At 37.1% G+C, this 17,665-nt stretch overlaps 3 protein-coding genes across 6 annotated transcripts; 2 read left to right on the forward strand and 1 right to left on the reverse strand.

The window, feature by feature from the left end:
* Positions 1-513: 513 nt before the first annotated feature.
* On the forward strand, positions 514-12,155 carry LOC129788955 (DNA topoisomerase 1). 4 transcript variants are annotated; one of them, XR_008750405.1, is made up of 9 exons: positions 514-834; positions 1,374-1,864; positions 3,595-4,351; positions 4,420-4,520; positions 4,904-6,033; positions 6,100-6,350; positions 6,419-6,612; positions 7,924-8,216; positions 11,802-12,155. XR_008750405.1 is itself a non-coding variant. In XM_055825455.1 (8 exons), the coding sequence occupies exons 1-8, from the start codon at positions 793-795 to the stop codon at positions 8,024-8,026; spliced, it is 3,069 nt and encodes a 1,022-aa protein (XP_055681430.1). In that variant the 5' UTR covers positions 514-792; the 3' UTR covers positions 8,027-9,210. The 4 variants fall into 4 exon arrangements, 3 of the variants coding, with proteins under 3 accessions (XP_055681430.1, XP_055681431.1, XP_055681433.1); XM_055825455.1 differs by lacking the exon at positions 11,802-12,155 and having other exon boundaries at positions 7,924-9,210; XM_055825456.1 differs by lacking the exon at positions 11,802-12,155 and having other exon boundaries at positions 3,598-4,351; positions 7,924-9,210.
* A 90-nt stretch (positions 12,156-12,245) lies between these two features.
* On the forward strand, positions 12,246-14,383 carry LOC129789012 (neurofilament heavy polypeptide-like). Its single transcript, XM_055825612.1, has one exon. It carries the CDS (start codon positions 12,388-12,390, stop codon positions 14,089-14,091), a length of 1,704 nt encoding a protein of 567 aa, XP_055681587.1. The 5' UTR covers positions 12,246-12,387; the 3' UTR covers positions 14,092-14,383.
* A 66-nt stretch (positions 14,384-14,449) lies between these two features.
* LOC129789018 (uncharacterized) lies at positions 14,450-17,617 on the reverse strand. The gene is made up of 4 exons (XM_055825624.1): positions 17,033-17,617; positions 16,717-16,963; positions 15,054-15,548; positions 14,450-14,989 (listed from the first exon to the last, which is right to left on the reverse strand). The coding sequence occupies exons 1-4, from the start codon at positions 17,468-17,470 to the stop codon at positions 14,556-14,558; spliced, it is 1,614 nt and encodes a 537-aa protein (XP_055681599.1). The 5' UTR covers positions 17,471-17,617; the 3' UTR covers positions 14,450-14,555.
* Between the last annotated feature and the right edge of the window lie 48 nt (positions 17,618-17,665).

The following is a 17,665-nucleotide window of genomic DNA, read 5'->3' on the forward strand; positions in this document are numbered from 1 at the left end:
CTAAAAGCAACCACTTCTACTTTATGGCACTGTTGATTGAAGAGAAAATGAGACGGATGCATTAGAGCGCTATATGTCTCATTCACACACTCAGTTTTTCGCAATTTTCTCGTGTTTTCTGCTCAATTTCCCAGCAAAATTATATTTCTTGTGACCAGAAAGCGGCGCCGCGTCGATTGGCATCAAAAATTTAAAAAGATCGCGAAAATCCATTTCCGGGAAATGAGAGTCGTGTAAAATCCCCAACCGTCAAAATTTCTGCGGGCCTCAAATTCCACACAGAGGGGCTTTTCGGAGGCTCCGGAGCATCCGTAAGTGTCCCTGGAACCCCAAAAATGCATTTTATGTCCAAAAATTTCCGTGAAAAAAATAAAACATAGTATTTTTTGGAAAAGCACAAAAAAAGTTCGTTAAAGTTCAAATTTTATTATTTTTGCCCGGAATAATCGCGATATTTCGATTTTCGAAAATCATGGCGTCTATAAATTCGCTCCGTTGACACCTCGCTGTCAGTGTGACAATCAAACTCTAAGAAGAAGAAGAAGACGAGCTTCTTCACGAAATTCTTCCTTGATTTTCACGCTTTTTTGCTGTTAAAATCCCGTAAAAGTACCCCTAAATTGCCATTGTGGACTACTTAAGGGTGGGCCAAGGGCGTCCAGAGTGCTGAAATAGTTAAAAGTGCAGTGTTTGCATTTAATTGGGCTCAATTTGCAAATTGAGTTTGTTTGTCGCAGTCGTCTCGTTCCGTGTGATTTTGGGACTTAGAAAATTTTCGCATTGCTGGAAGGAATGAGTGTGGAAAATCCCCAAGTGGAGCCCGCGGGGGAGGCTGTAAGTATCAAAAGTTACCTAAGGGTGCTGAATGGGTGGCATTGGGGGGTCAAAGTGTGGGACTATCGTGCAATTTCGTGGTTTTTACATGTGAAGAGAGAAAATGGCGACAGAAACTAAGTCCACGTTCATAATGGGGAAGACGCAAAATGAAAAAGTTTCATATTTCCGTGAAAAATCATCCAATTTCCATGGGGATGCGCGCAAAATGCGTTTTGGTGAAAGGTGCAAAAAATTTGGGGAAAAAGTTTTGGGGGTTAATGTGTCCGGGAGGGGTCATTGGGGGTGCTCCGCCCCATGGGGCACCCACCCGGGGAACCCTTGAGTGCATTCGTGTACATCCGGATTGATTTTGGGGCATGGGTGAAAGGGAAAGCTACCGAAATAGCCACACCGTGTCTTTTTGCTGTGAATTAACCCACATTTGTGTGGCAAAAGAAAGTCCCGTGGCACTGCGAATTCTTCCCAAGGCATCCTCAGCACGTGGCCGGTGGTGTGAGTTGCAATTTCCAACTGAAAAATGTTTTTTTTTTTTGCAGCCTTCGGATCCGGCAAAGAGCTTGAATGGGGAGCAACGCCTCAATGGGATCAGCAATGGGCACTCTGAGGGTGTTAGTGTGGCCCCCGAGCGTGGGAGTTCGAGCCCTGAGAAGAAGCACAAGAGTAGCCATCACCACAAGTCCTCCAGCAAGGATAAACATCGCGACAAGGAACGCAGTGAGCACAAGTCCAGCTCCTCCAAGTCGAGTCATCGTGACAAGGAGAAGAGCTCATCGTCCAGCAATCATCATCGTGATGGCAAGTCCAGTTCGTCGTCGCACCACAAGTCATCGCGTGACAAAGATCGGCACCATCATAAGAGTAGCCGGGATGACAAGGAGCGCCCCAAGGAGGACAAAGACAAGCACCGAGAGGACAGGGAGAAGGGGAAAGATGACAAAGAGCGCCCCAAGGAGGAGAAGGAACGCAGCAAAGACGACAAGGAGCGCCGAAAGGATGACAAGGAACGCAGCAAAGATGAGAAATCCAGGTGAGTCCCTCAAAACAAGGTTTGAAGCAATTTTATTCAATTTAATATTTAATAGTTTTTATTTTTAATTTTTTGATATGAAAGATAAATCTTTCAGGGAGGCAACAAAAATACTCATAAAAAGGGATTTTCCCCCAAAACAGCAAAAATGGAGAGATCAAGATCAACTTCTTGGTTTTCTTTGGAAGATTTTCCCATTTTTCCTCGCATTAAAATGTTTTTTATTCGTGCTAAATTTTCCCCTAGACCTGATGAAGATTTATTAAATTACAATCGAACCGTCACTTAGATAATTAGAAAACAAGCTATGGGGCAATGTTGAATTTCTTTAAATGAAAATTAATATTTTTTCTGATAAAGACTTTCTAAAGATTTTCTTTAGACTCAAATTTTTACTTAAAATTCGATAAAAAAAAAATTAAAACCTTAAATTAAAAATAAATATAATTTGGGGGCTTTAAATTACGCAGTTTTACCTGAAATTTAAAAAAAATCAGAAGTCTTTTTTTTATCAAAAAGAAGGCCTAATTTATGCTAATTTGGCATATTTATCATTCGCAAGAATTTTATATAATGTAGCGAATATAGCTTAAAAGCTCCTTATTTACCGAAAAACTCATTATTTTCTTTTAACGCCAATAAGAGCTTGAAAACTAGTACCTGCTTGAATGCAAAAGACGAATCATTAAAACTTCAAAGGGTTGAAGCTCTTTAAAGAGCTTTAAAGCTTTCTCTTTAAAACAGTTTCTAATTAGAAATAAAAAGGTTATTTTGGTAATTAATTAATTTCCATTTAAAAAGTTGATTATTAATGGATAAATTGAAAAGTTCTGAGAAGACGCTACTTATTAGGCATTCTGCAGCGACGATTTACTTTTTTAAATTAAAATCTTTTAATGTTTTTTTTTAGGCAATGTTTTAATATAATAAGCAGTTATTTGGGGCTTTAAATCTACAAAATGAGCTTTAAAAAAAAACCTTTTCAGGCTCAATCTTTTGATAAACTTTTCATGGAAAGAAAAGTTTTAAATTCTAAAACTTAAAAAATTGGAAAGAAATCTAAAAAATTAAAGTCTTTTCATTCATAAAATACGTTGAAGTTTAGTTGTTATTAGTTTAGAATAAAGTTTAGCTAAACCTGACATTGGGACGAGAAATATTCATCACGACACAATATAAAATATTTCTTTCGGCCTTTTGCTCTCTTATCGTCAAGTTTACAAAGCTAATCAAGGCGAACGCATAAAACTCCATTTGTGGGGACAATTTATAAAACTTTTATGTCTCATTTAGAAGCATCATTTGGCTCTTATTTTTTTTGCTAGAGCTTTTGCTAAATTGTCTGTGAGAGAGAAAAAGCTTCAAAAGCTCTGAAAGTTTTGCTAAAAGAACAAAAAATCATTGATGAAATGTACGATAATTTGTTTTTCTGTGTAATTCTAATGGGATTCTCGGGAGGCATCACTCACAAAAGAATATTGCTGTGTCAATGACCTTTTGCCATACAGACGTTTGTTACAACGACGTCTCGAATGTTCCTCAACAAAATTTTAAAAAAAATTCTTCAGGAGAGATTTTTGTTGCCTCTCAGTCAGTTTTTTTTTGTCCCAGCAAACTGATTAGTTTAAAAATCAAAGAAATTATGAAAATTAAATTTAAATAAAAAAAATTCCGTAGAAATGAAAAAAATAGAAGAAGATGAAGAATTAACGAGGTTCTTGCTTATGCAGCAGCCACAGCAAGGACAAACCTCGTGACAAGACATCCTCATCGTCATCAGGGGATAAGCATCGTGACAAGGAAAAGGATAAGGATCGTCATCATAAATCCTCATCGTCGCATAGTAGCAGCAAAGACAAGGATCGACATTCCAGTAGCTCGAAGCATCGCGATAAGGAGCGTGATCGTCACAAGGAGCGCAGTGATAAGGAGCGAAGTGACAAGGAGCACAGGGATAAGGATCGTGACAAGGAGCGTGAGAGGCGCGAGAGGAAGGAGAAGGAACGCAGGGAGCGTGAAAAGCGCGCCAAGGAGGAGCAAATGAAGCAGGAGGAGACATCCAATGATCAAGACGTTGAGGAGGTGTCCGAACGTGACCCCTTGGGCATGTCTTGGATGGATGATGATAAAATGAAAATGGATGCAGTGGTGAAGATTGAACCACTTGAAGTTTCCGCAAATAGCTCATGTGACTACTCCATGTCGCAATTCAACCCCAATGAGTCGTCCTTCCAAATAAAGGAGGAAGAAGAGGAGGAGAGCATTAAGCACGAGGATGACGATGAAGATGATGAAGAAGATATTCCGCTGCATAAAAGAAAAGCTCGTGTCTCCGATGAGGAGGAGGATGAGAAACCCCTCACGGTGAGGAAAAAGATCAAGACGGAGAAGAAGAAGAGGAAGTCATATGATTCGGAGGAATATGATGATGATGACGATGACGAGATTAAGCCCAAGAAGAAGAAAATAAAGAAGGAAAAACAAAAGGTAGGGAGGCGGCGCAAAAGTAGAAGAATCTCTTCCGGATGTTTAATTACCTTTCAATTCAATTTCAGGTGAAGACAAAGGCTGAGATTAAATCCGAATTCAATAACTCCCAATCCCCAACAAAGGGCAGGAAGAAGAAGGAAGAGGAAGAACAGGAAGTCTGGAAATGGTGAGTTTTTTTTTCTTTTCAAACAATTTTCATTGCCTACTATTTTTGAGCAAAACTTTTCGAGCCAATAAGACAGTCTCGTGGGAAATGTCAAACAGCTGACTGAGGAATATTTTCTCGCTGATTTTGCAAAGAAAATTATGCAAAAAACATTTCAAATATTTTGCAAATTAATACAAAATTGTCCGCCCTTGTGGCCTACTTTGCTTGGTAATGGGAAAAAACGGGAAAATTCCCAATAAAAGAGTTTTTTCATCCTTGATTGATGTTCAGTTGAAGAAAGTGAGGTTAGGTTCAGAGGAAAAATTGTTGTAAAAGTTTTTGTTTGAAAGAATTTAGGGGAAAAATGGGAAAATTAAGGAATTCTTTGGTTTTCCTCGCAGGTGGGAGGAAGAGAAGCGTGAAGATGGTGTTAAGTGGAACTTCTTGGAGCACAAGGGACCAGTTTTTGCTCCACCGTATGAACCCCTCCCGGAGCATGTTTACTTTGAGTACGATGGACGGAAGATGCGTTTGTCGCAGGATGCAGAGGAGATTGCCACATTCTATGCTCGTATGTTGGAGCATGATTACACATCGAAGAAGGTTTTCAATGATAACTTCTTCAAGGATTGGCGGAAAGCGATGACATCGAAGGAGCGCGAAACAATTACGGATTTGAAGAAATGCAACTTCCGCATAATGCATGCGCATTTCCAGAAGATTAGCGAAGCAAATAAGAATCGCACAAAGGAGGAAAAGTTGCGTATTAAGGAGGAGAATGAGCGTCTTATCAAGGAGTATGGGTTCTGTACGATTGATGGGCACAAGGAGAAGATTGGAAATTTCAAAATTGAACCTCCGGGCCTATTTAGAGGGCGTGGGGAACACCCCAAGATGGGTATGGTGAAGAAGCGTGTTGTTGCCAATGATATCCTCATAAATTGCTCGAAGAATAGTGAAATCCCCAAACCACCGCCAGGCTACAGATGGAAGGAGGTACGTCATGATAACACGGTGACGTGGCTGGCGTCGTGGGTGGAGAATGTGCAGGGGCAGGTGAAGTATATAATGCTTAATCCAAGTTCCAAGCTCAAGGGGGAGAAGGATTGGCAAAAGTACGAGACAGCAAGGCGCCTGCATAAGCACATTGATAAAATTCGCAATACCTACCGCGATGAATGGAAATCCAAGGAGATGCGTGTCCGACAGAGAGCAGTGGCGCTCTATTTCATTGATAAACTCGCCCTTAGGGCGGGTAATGAGAAGGATGAAGATCAAGCTGATACAGTTGGTTGCTGCTCGCTGCGTGTTGAGCACATTCAGCTGCATAAGGAATTGAATGGGAAGGAATATGTTGTAGTATTCGATTTCCTGGGTAAAGATTCCATCAGATATTACAATGAAGTTGAAGTGGAGAAGCGCGTCTTTAAGAATCTTGAGCTCTTCTGTGAAAATAAAAAGGATGGCGATGATCTCTTTGATCGTCTCAACACATCTGTCCTCAATGAGCATCTCCGGGAGCTAATGGAAGGTAAATAATTCGCAAAAAAATCCTTTCAAATAAGCAAAAACTAATTGAATCTTTTTTGTCAATCAGGTCTAACCGCCAAAGTGTTCCGTACGTACAACGCATCTATAACACTGCAGAATCAATTGGATCTCCTAACTGATCCCGATGCAACAGTTCCGGAGAAATTGCTGCAATACAATCGTGCCAATCGCGCCGTGGCAATTTTGTGCAACCATCAGAGGGCTGTGCCCAAATCCCACTCAAAGAGTATGGAGAATTTAAAGGAGAAAATTCGACAAAAACGTGAAGCGATTGATGACTGTGAGGTCGAAGTGAAGGTAAGAAAAATCATTAAAAACGATTTTAGAAGAAAGTTTTGCTAAAAAAAATCTTTTTTCTTTTAAAGGATTTGCAAAAATTAGCAAAACGCGGTTCAACCAAGGATAAGCTGGCGTGTGATAAGAAAAAGAAGCAACTGGAACGATTGAAGGAGCAACTCCAGAAGTTAGAGCTGCAAGAGACTGACAGAGATGAGAATAAAACCATCGCCCTTGGTACATCCAAGCTAAACTATCTCGATCCACGAATTTCCGTTGCTTGGTGAGTTTGAAAAAAAAAAACTTTTATTTGCTAGATTTCCTAGAATTTTGTTGCAAAGTCGGTGTATTTTTATTGGTAAATCAAATTCTGCATCTCCAGACGAAGTTAAATCCTAATTCAGTTTTGTTAAAACCCTTAAATTGAGGATCCGTTTTAGACGGAAAGTAAGTCTGATTAAAAGAAAACTAACTGGGAGTTCTTGATTATAAAATGAATAGAAGCTTTGAAAATTTTTACAATTTGTCCCTTAACCTAATAAGTGACTTAGTGTCTTTGAATTCCTGTGATTTAGGATAAAAATAAGATCAGCCCATTGAATGTTCTTAAAACGGAAGAAAGCTGTAGACTATAAACCGATTATTTCTGAACTGAAAACCGTTTAGTCTCTTGAATTCTGATATCTCTCTAGATGTTCAAAACGTTGTTGACTAAGTGTTTGGATTACTCAAAAGAAAGATCAAACTTAATGCAGGAATTCCTAACTTCTAAAAACTTTTTAGTCTGACCACTAACTATATAAAGCCTTCCCAACTTGGGTAATCCTTGTATGGTAGTCTTTAGCTCCTATCGCGGCACATAAGTACAAAAATCAATGATAATGAGAAGTTCATCGTCGAAACCTATTTCCAGAAAAGCAGTCAAGATAAATTAGACTCTGGTCTAGAAACTATACTAACTAGATTCTTGAGCAGTTAGTTTAAATTGAGTCAAGTTAGTCTTTATCCTTATAGCTTAGTCCTGATTTTGATGTCTTTTGCCTAAAAACTATTCTAGCTTTTTGATTCTTAATATTCTAGTCAAAATTCGATCGATTTCTGGGTCTTATTCTCTAATTTTTGGCTAGAAAACTAGTAAAGTTCTGAAGGTATTCTAACCCCGACTAAAGGGTTGGCTAAACGGGTTAGAATACCTTCAGAACTTTAACAGTTTTCTAGCCAAAAATTAGAGAATAAGACCCAGAAATTGATCGGATTTTGACTAGAATATCAGGAATTATTAGAAAAGCTAGAATATTTTTTAGGCAAAAGACACGAAAATCAGGACTAAGCTATAGAAGATAAATTGGCTGATTGAAGCATCTAAGTTTTGTACATGAAAGTCCTTCAAATTCAAGACTTCTTTTAACCTTATTATTCTCTAAACGAGATAGGCATATGAAGTTCTTTGAATTTGAAAAAAAAAAGAATTTAGAAAAAGAAGATAGATTTAACTTCGAAAAATCCTGAATTTCTTGTGAAATCAAATCAAACCGATAAAATTATTAAATTTTTCTGTAAGAAATCGATTTATTGTTTAAAATTAAAATTTCAGGTGCAAGAAGTATAATGTTCCGATTGAAAAGATCTTCAATAAGACGCAACGGGATAAATTCCGCTGGGCAATTGACATGGCCGGCGAGGATTATCGCTTCTAAGCTGTGTGATGATTCCCCCATACCACCTACCTACATTTTTTGGGTTAACTTTATTAACAAAAAAAAAACAAACAAACTAAAAGAGAACATAAAAAAAGAAAACACAATTTTTGCGTAAAGATTCCTTCAAAGCTGTAGAAGAGGATTCTTCACGATGGGTCGATGCAGCAAAAACAAAGTATCCTTAAATGTGAGTTAATTAATTTTGATTTATTTTTAAAAGTTGAAACTCTACTTTTTTTTATATATACATATATAAATATAATTACTTAAAAACCAATTAGATAAATTCATTGTAGTTTTTATTTTATTTTTTCATTTTCATTACAATTTGATTTTTTAAGGGGTAGTTTTTTGCGATTTGATTAAAAAAATTAATTGTTTTTCTTTTATTTTTATAAGTAGGAACAAAGTGCAAAATAATATCAATTTTTAATACAATTTCCCATAATGGAGTGAATTAAAAAAAAAAAAGAAAATTATCAGAAGACACAGTTATTTCTCTTTAAGGTTTATTTTCAATTAATGTGGGAAATTTATTGAAAGAAAAAAGGATACTAAACAACAAAAGAAAAGATTGTGGAATAGGAAATAAAATTTAAGAAATAAACGTAGAGTTAGTTTAAAAAAACAACACATACACGTTTAAATACCTAAGTAATTAAATAATTGAAAAAAAATCATGGAAAAAGAATAAAAGAAAATTATAAAGAAAGTTCGATAAAGTAGGTAAGATAAGGAATATGGATTTTATCTGCTTTTTCTTACACACACCACGAAGAAAAAATCCACATTTTAGTAGGAGAGTTAGAAATTATAATGATGATGAAAACACGCAGGATGATACAATATAAATTAACTTATTAGTTAGAATAATTTGATTTTTTATATAATAATAATAAAATAAATGAAAAAAAAAATCTTCAGCCTATAGAATATTTTTCAAAAAGATTTCTTTGCAATCTTTAAAAAGAAAAAGAGAAAATAAAATAAATTGAAGCAGAATGAATTTTGCGATTAACAAGAGAGATTTCTTTTTGTCCTTTCTGCAAAGGAATTTTTGTCAGAGGAGAGAGATGAAGGAGAGAAAACAACAACATTTGGATCAAGAATGAGTTGATAAAAAAATAGGTTTTAGAAAGAAAATAAAAATAAAAAAATGAATGAGGATATCAAATGCAAAATGATTTTTTTATGTAATTTCTATTCCGCACGATGTGATTGAAATATCTCATTTTCCTCGCAATTTCTTCTCACTTTTTTTCTTCTCTTTCTCTTTATGTGTGTGGAAAAGCCACAAAAATCTCCCATAATAGGTATAAATAATTGATTATGATTCCTTTTTGCATCTCGTGTTGTTTTGCATTTCATTCGAGCACCTCAACAATGGTTATTTGTCACTCTCTGGGCATCGATTGCGCAATAGAAAGTCAATAAACTCGCGCGACATGATTCACGCGCGCGCGGTCTGTGGCAACACGGAGGGAAAAGAAGCATACATAAATTTAATGGTGTGACTTAAGGAGTAGACAACAGCAAAAAAAAAAGTGGGGTAGTGAGAGTAGGATAAGAATTAAGAATGAAAATCAAAATGCAATTGTTCCGCTTTTGAAACTCTTCTTTTTTATTTAACCACACGCGGGAGGCAGTGCAAGAAAATAACTAACACTTGAAGACAAAATTATGGGGACAGAGCAAATCGATCGGCGTATTTATTGGGTTTAGAATGGAGTTTATAGGGTTTAGGAGTTTCATTTTTAAGGATATTTATTATCGCACGAGGTAAATTGTCGCTTCGCTCCAATTTTCCTCGCCCTGTATGTATAACGTTATACTTTGTATGTATAACGTTATACTTTGTATGTATAACGTTATACTTTGTATGTATAACGGTTATACATACAATGAATTGAATTTGAATTTTGAATTTTATTGAAATAATGCCCAAAAGTACAGAAAACTATGGAGAGCTATACAAAATGTATAACGTTGTACCATGAATGTATAACGGTTATACAACGAATGTATAACGTTGTACTATGAATGTATAACAGTTATACAATGAATGTATAACGGTTATACAATGAATGTATAACAGTTATACAATGAATGTATAACAGTTATACAATGAATGTATAACAGTTATACAATGAATGTATAACGGTTATACAATGAATGTATAACGGTTATACAATGAATGTATAACGGTTATACAATGAATGTAAGTATAACGGTTATACAATGAATGTATAACGGTTATACAATGAATGTAAGTATAACGGTTATACAATGAATGTATAACGGTTATACAATGAATGTATAACGGTTATACAATGAATGTATAACGTTGTACTATGAATGTATAACGTTGTACTATGAATGTATAACAGTTATACAATGAATGTATAACGGTTGTACTTTGTATGTATAACGTTGTACTATGAATGTATAACGGTTATACAATGAATGTAAGTATAACGGTTATACAATGAATGTATAACGGTTATACAATGAATGTAAGTATAACGGTTATACAATGAATGTATAACGGTTATACAATGAATGTATAACGGTTATACAATGAATGTAAGTATAACGGTTATACAATGAATGTATAACGGTTATACAATGAATGTATAACGGTTATACAATGAATGTATAACGGTTATACAATGAATGTATAACGTTGTACTATGAATGTATAACGGTTATACAATGAATGTATAACGGTTATACAATGAATGTATGACGTTGTACTATGAATGTATAACGTTGTACTATGAATGTATAACGATTATACAATGAATGTATATCGTTGTACTATGAATGTATAACGGTTGTACTTTGTATGTATAACGTTGTACTATGAATGTATAAGAGAAAATCTGAGAAAAAGTTATAGGGCAGTAAATCTCCTAAAGAAATGAGCTATACATTTTGTTTTATCTATCAGGGAACTATGTATTATATGTTGAGCTTTTTCTAAACCCTTAAGTGACTTTTTTAACCCCGGTCTCCCCTAAGAATTTAATTGATTTATCTGCATTCATAGTGAACGCAAGATTTTCTCTTCAAAGTTCTTTAAATTCTTTTTTTAAAAAAATCGTAAGAAATTAAGTAATTTCTTCAAGAATTTATGGATGGTAAAAAAAAATGAAAGAAATAACAGTTAAAAACGGAACAAACATTATGAGAAAAAATTATTTAAAGTTCGATTGGAAAGACTTAAATTAATAAAAAATGAATGCAATTTACATGAGACTTCTAGTATTTTTGGGATTTATAGTATTTCTAGCATTTTTATTTAATCTTTTTTTTTATAGATTTTTTTGCTGTCTTATGGTATTTCTGGTGTTTTTGACATTTTGTGGGATTTTAGTAGGTCTTCAAGGATTTCTGGTATTTGAGGAATTTATGATATTTTAAAGGATTTCTAGTATTTTAGGGAATCTTGGATAGATTTCCGGGACTTCAATGATTCGTATGAAGGAATCATACAGCATAGTGATACCTATCTATTTTAAATTTATGATTTATTCAGAATTCTTAGAATCCTTTAAAAAAATCTTTAGCCTTGTTCTCTGGTATTGATTCTAGTTTTTTTTTTTGACCAAATTTAATTTTTAGGTTGAAGATTCAAATGCAAAATCATCTGAATAATGGTGGATTAAATTCAATTGAGTTCTAATCTGTATTCTAATCTACATTAAAAGAAAAATTGTTTAATTTTTCAACAACATATAATTCTGAAATTCGTTCCATTTCCTTATTTCAGACCGATATATTCAATGAGCCGGAAGAAAGTCTTTAAATCATCGAAATTCATCTACATCACAAGCGGTAAGTTTAAACGTTAATTTTATATCAAATTTTACATTAAAAGTGAATATTTATTTTTTAAATCTTTCTGTGTAATCAATGCGTTTTGTGGCAGTGAAGAATCTCAGTCAAACAAATATTTCTTCACTCTCGCATTCGTTTCAAATCTCATGCCACGCAGTGTGTATCAGTTAGATTAGATATAGTAGCTCTATGTGGGAATTTAATATAAACTTTAATTTTACTTTCTATTTACAAAATGTCCCAAGAGACGACGAATGAATAAAAGAAGGAGGGAGTAGTGAGAAAATTTGGGGGAAAAGATCGAAGTTTTTTTTTCAGATTCTTTTTGATTCTTCAATCAAACTTTGGGCATTTGTTGCCCACTCCGCGGTAGCGAGTTTGTGTGTCTTTTTGCCAATTTTCCAGATGATTTCACACACGGGACGTGTGGATTGGATGGAATGGCTGTATAAATGGATGGCGACGGTGATCTGGGTGCATTTAGTGTTTGGTGCGCTGTGTGATCGTGTTTGCATAGGATGATTGTAAAGTGGATGAAGATTGTGGGGCTGCAGGTGTTGCTGGTGAGCCTCGGTGCATTGGGGCAGCAGCATAGAGACTATGAGAGGGATTTTGAGGTGTTCCAAGCAGGTGGTGGAGCTGGTCGTTCTCAATCAATCTACACGATCTACGATGAGGAAGATCAGAAGCGTGCACATGGCTTTGAGAGCCCTCTGGAAAGCTTTGGATCTGAATCGAAAATCACATATCTTCCCCTTTATTTGTCACCTGATCGCGTGGTGCGACAGTACCGTAGTGCAACGGAAAAATATGGGAAGAATGATCGTGAAGGGAGTCTCAGGAGCTACGATGAGTTCTTCGATAGGAATTTTGGACGGGATTACAACAAATACACCGCTGCGGCTCCGTTGAAATCAAGTGAAGAGAATGAAGAGACTGAACATGAGACGGAAGCACCCAGGGCAGGACCCAGGAAGCCCAGAAAGGGTTCCCGGAAGGCCAACTACAAAGTACAGAGTCACGATGATGCCGAAGAATTGGGTAGTCCGTATGATTACAACTACGGTGGATCATCGTACAATCCCTCGGATGAGTATCAACGGATTAAATCCCTTTCGGAACAACAAGCTAAGGAGATCCAGCAGAATCCATCACACTGCAAAGTTGTGCAGAAGGAAGAGATGGAATGTCATGTTTGTCACGATCCCAAATCTGGGGCTAAGTCCGAATCGTGCTCGTATGCCTCAAAGCCAGCTGCCAAGAAGTATGCATTTGTCAAGGAGAGAAAGTACAACAGCAAGGATGATGAGGATGAAGATGAGGCGGAGGAGGAGCCAGCCCCAAAGCAGAAGAAGAGTGAAAGCTTGAGGGCTGCCCGACGACGTCCAGCAAAGGCATCAAAGACAATCCCAGCTGAGGCAACACATGCAGCCCTAGTGGCAGCTCCTGCACGTCGAAGGAGCCCTTCCAGGGGTGGTGGAAAAAAGTCCAATGAGAATCGTCCACAGAGGGATGTTGTAGGACTCGATCCGTACCTCTATGGTGGTGAAGATGATGAGGAAGAAGAAGAGGATGAGGAAGAAGAGAGACCACAGAAGAAGCAACAGCAGGAACCAACATTTGGAAAGCTAAAATCATACGAAGATTACTTCAGTCATGTCTTCCCGGAGCAACATGGGAAGAAGTCCAAGGAGGCACTAAAGAGTGAGTCAGAGTATGAATTCCTCCCGGATTATGAGCACAAGAAGAATGTGGAGGAAGTTCTGGCGGAATTTAAGACACGCGATTGGTCAAAGTGCAAGAAGAGCAAGAAGGGTGATCTCACGTGCTATGAGTGCAAAGATCCCAATGGGGTGCTCCATGAGGAATGTATGTATGTATCTGAATCCAATCCACGCAGTAGTCGTGTGACCTACGAGGAGAATAAGAAGTACGCGGAGCCTGAGGGTCAGGAGAAGCCCGCACAAGAGGAGGATTATGACGACGAGGAGGATTCATCGGCAAGTGAGGTGGTCACAGAGAGAGCGGCAAAGCTGAGGCAGCGCAAGAAGGCCGTGGATGCAGCTCCCAAGCCCGAGGAGAGTTTGGATCAGAAATTACCCAAGAAGCGCACCATCAAGCGCAAGGTGACCTACCGCAAGAACTCCGACCCAGAGAGACTGGACAAGGATGAATCTCGTGTTGTGTACTACGAGCAAAAGTTCACCCACACGGAAAATTGAGCTCACATTGCGCCACAACCCCTTCCAAGTGTGTACACCCGAGTTGGGCAATAAGCTGCTGCTATAATACCTAAAATAATTATTCCGGACGAGGTGTCGCAATGTTCTCGCTTCGCAAAAGAAACACCATCCAATTGATTTTTCTCAACATGCCCGGAAAGCTCTTGGACGGGGTCCGTTTGTGATATAAATTAGTTTTTTTTCTTCTCTTTTTTTTGTACGTTTAACCGTAGAAATTCTCCTTATAAAACAAACTTTAAGTGAAATTTGTGTACAAACGATGAAATAAAAAGAAAATTATAAATCAAATTGAATTTTAAATGCTTTTTTTATGAAGCAATGAATGCAGAAAAAGAAGCTTTTTGAAAGCTCTTAAAGCTTTAAATTTATTTATCAAAATTCTCAAAAAAAAATCTTAAATCTAACGAATTCTTGATTGTGGGATTATTTTGGTCAAAGAAACTTCAAGATTTGACCACGAGGCACTCCTTGTAGGGTGGAGGAGGAGTCTCCGATCGTCCACCACTAGAGCTGGTGGCTCGATAGTTTGTGTCCACCAGCTGAATATCTTCAAGTGATGAAGGTGATGCAGGGGCTGATGCACGCTGGGATGTGGATCTCTGGAAGAGATTGAGCGTACTGCGGCTCATTTGGCGTATGAGGTTCGTGCCACGATGATGGATTGTCTCCAAGTAATGCCCACGACGTCTGCGTGAGAAGAGATCCGTCACGAAGTCATGGAAAGCATTGTTGCTCTCAACAAGTTCACGGTGATGATTCACTGGAGGCTGCGGAGCTGGTCTTGTGCATCTCCTTGGGCGCCTTGGCTGCCGTAGAGCTTCCTCCCGCTGCTGGGGTTCTTCTGGATGATTCAACCGAGAAGCTTCGTGATAAGAAGCTGATAAAGACAAAAAAAAGATCTTTATTGATCTCCTAAAAAAGAATCTCTGAAGAAAACTCACAGAAATCATCTCGAGCATCCCGAATAATGGACCTCAGTTCTCGTCTCACAGTGAGATTCTCATCGCAGTCCTTGTAGACTTTGGCACAAAACAAGGAGCAAACTCCTCCCACAATTGTACCCAGGAAGATTCCCAAACCAAAGAGAATCAACGAGGCATGCCGGAGGTATTTAGTAGTCCGATTTTCCTCCTCCTGGGCACCTTTGTCCTTCGTAGGTTGCTCCTCTTTGCAATTCATAAGGAGATGACAAACAAACTCCTCATTCATCTCCAGGCAATCCCGAAAGGATGTTCGCTGATTATGCATTTTGTACATCTCATCGAGCTTTGAGGCTCGATTGTGATGATGCAGGAGGAGATCGTAGTCACTTTCAGTGCTCTCTGACTCATCAGTGAGATCACTTAACTCCCCTGAATCTTCTTTGGATGCTTCGTCAACTGGCAGGGAGGGAAGCATCTCCATTCGCTCGAACATGCTATTTTTCTTTGGGAAAACTATAAAAGAAAATTTATGAAGGAAAATTAATTATTTCTTTTCATTATTTATTAATTTTCTTTTGTTTCTTTGTTCTTATAAAAACAAAGCTTTAATAAAATGATTAATAATATAAAATCTTTGTTTTTTTTTCAAAGTTGCTTCATGAAAGGGCTTTACTGGATTTGTTCTAGAAATTCTCAAAGGAATATGTTCAAAAAAAATTTTCAATCTTAAAAGATAATTACTAAAGAGAACTCAGGAAATAAATAAAATAAAAGATCGATGGGAAAATCAGGAAAATTTCTTTAAAAGAATGGAAAATTGAGATTTTTTGCTAATTTTTTTTCCATAATTAGTTTTAGAAATCGGGTTTTTGTGTGAGACCTCTCTTAACTTCATAAGTAAGATTTTCTCAACTATGTATCTTGGAAAATGTGGAAAAGCTTAATTTTTTTTATATTTTTCTACTTTTCATTAATTCTATTCACTGTATTTGCGATACGCTCTAAAGACTAATTCGCAATAGATAAAAGAAGTTATAAAAAGTAGAAAAATTTTTTTTTCACATTTTCCAAGAGGAATTGACGAATAATTCCAACGTTTAGGATAGAATGGGGTCTAAGGAATAAACTTGTCCTAAAGCAACCTGAAAAGCGAAAAATCTAAAGGGAGAATTCGGAACTTTCTATACACCTTCTTTATTATTTATTGTGGGTTCTATTTCTGATAATGTTTTGTAAACATATTTTATGTAGGCCCGAAGAAGAGGGATACCCACGCCCTCGAAACGTCGCACGGTAAAATAAATTGAGGAAATACAATAAGAAGGTCTTTCCTATGTTTCAATCAGTGTAAAAAAAACTTTTCAAAGCGAATTTTCACGCTTTTCCCATTGATCCTAATTACTAATATTATATTTTTTAGAAGTTTCTTTATGATCATTTTTCAGAATTTAATTGTCTTTTCTTGCATTCTCATTTGAGAATTTCTCGAACAAATCCGGTAAAGTCCTGTTTCTTCAATAATTTGATTAAGAACAAACTTTGATCAATTTAGGTCGATTTTGTATCATTTCTTAGGTACTTTATCTGACCAAGAAAATTATCAATATTTGCGAAATAAATATCTCTCTTCCTCTCACCGACACACCTTTACCAAAAAAAAGTTAAAAATGATTTTACTCACCGCATTTGAATGTCTCATACTCGATATCTTTTGCTGTGAACCATTCAATTAAATTCTGCAGCGTTGAGTCACATTTAAGGTAGGAATTGTGCTGCAAATTCACATACTGCAACCCCGTGAGGGTGAAAAAGCTCTGTGGGTTGACGGAGAAAAGGAGATTCCCGCCCAATTCGAGTCGTTTGAGCTTTGGGAGTTCATTGAAAAGCTCCACGAGATGCACCAATTTGGAGTTTCTCATGTGAAGCTCCTGCAAATTGATCATAAATTTTTTTTTATTAAGCTCTTGTAGTGGTGTTGTAGTGTTGGTTTATCTTACTTCCAGCGACGTGCTGATAAGGAAGGGTTCTCCATTGAGGTTGATAAAATTATTCTCTGACAAATCGAGCACCAGCAAATCCGTATTCTTCTCCACAATACGCCTATCGAAGGTCTCGAGGAAGTTGTGTGATAAATTGAGCATCTTCAGGTGTGGCAAGCCCGCAAAGGCATCCAGGAAGATTGTGTGGATGGTATTGTGTGCCAGGCTGAGGTTCATCACAATGGGTACGTAGTAGAAGGCATTGTTGTTGAGTGTGGAAATGGCATTGCCGCTGAGATCGAGTATTTCGGTTGTGCTTTTCACCGAAACGTACGGCTCAATGAGCTTTCCGCTGCGACATGTGGCTTTCTCTCTGAAATTCACACGGCTGAACTCACAATTTCCCGCCACTGACACGGAAAATGTTGCAAAAAGAACCACAAAGATTGTCCTCATTGTGAAAAATCACATTTTCATCACTTTTCGCCCTTTTTTCTCTCACTTCTTTTGAGCTCTCTTTATTTTTTAGCAAACTCTGCGACGTTTTCTGTGCAACTGAAAGCACCTCATTTTATCCACCAATCTTCACACACAACTCTTTCTCATTCAATCTTATCAGGTACGATGACATCATGGCGATAAGGGAATCAG

Source organism: Lutzomyia longipalpis, chromosome 2 (genome assembly GCF_024334085.1).
Source record: "Lutzomyia longipalpis isolate SR_M1_2022 chromosome 2, ASM2433408v1".
Lineage (NCBI taxonomy): Eukaryota > Metazoa > Arthropoda > Insecta > Diptera > Psychodidae > Lutzomyia > Lutzomyia longipalpis.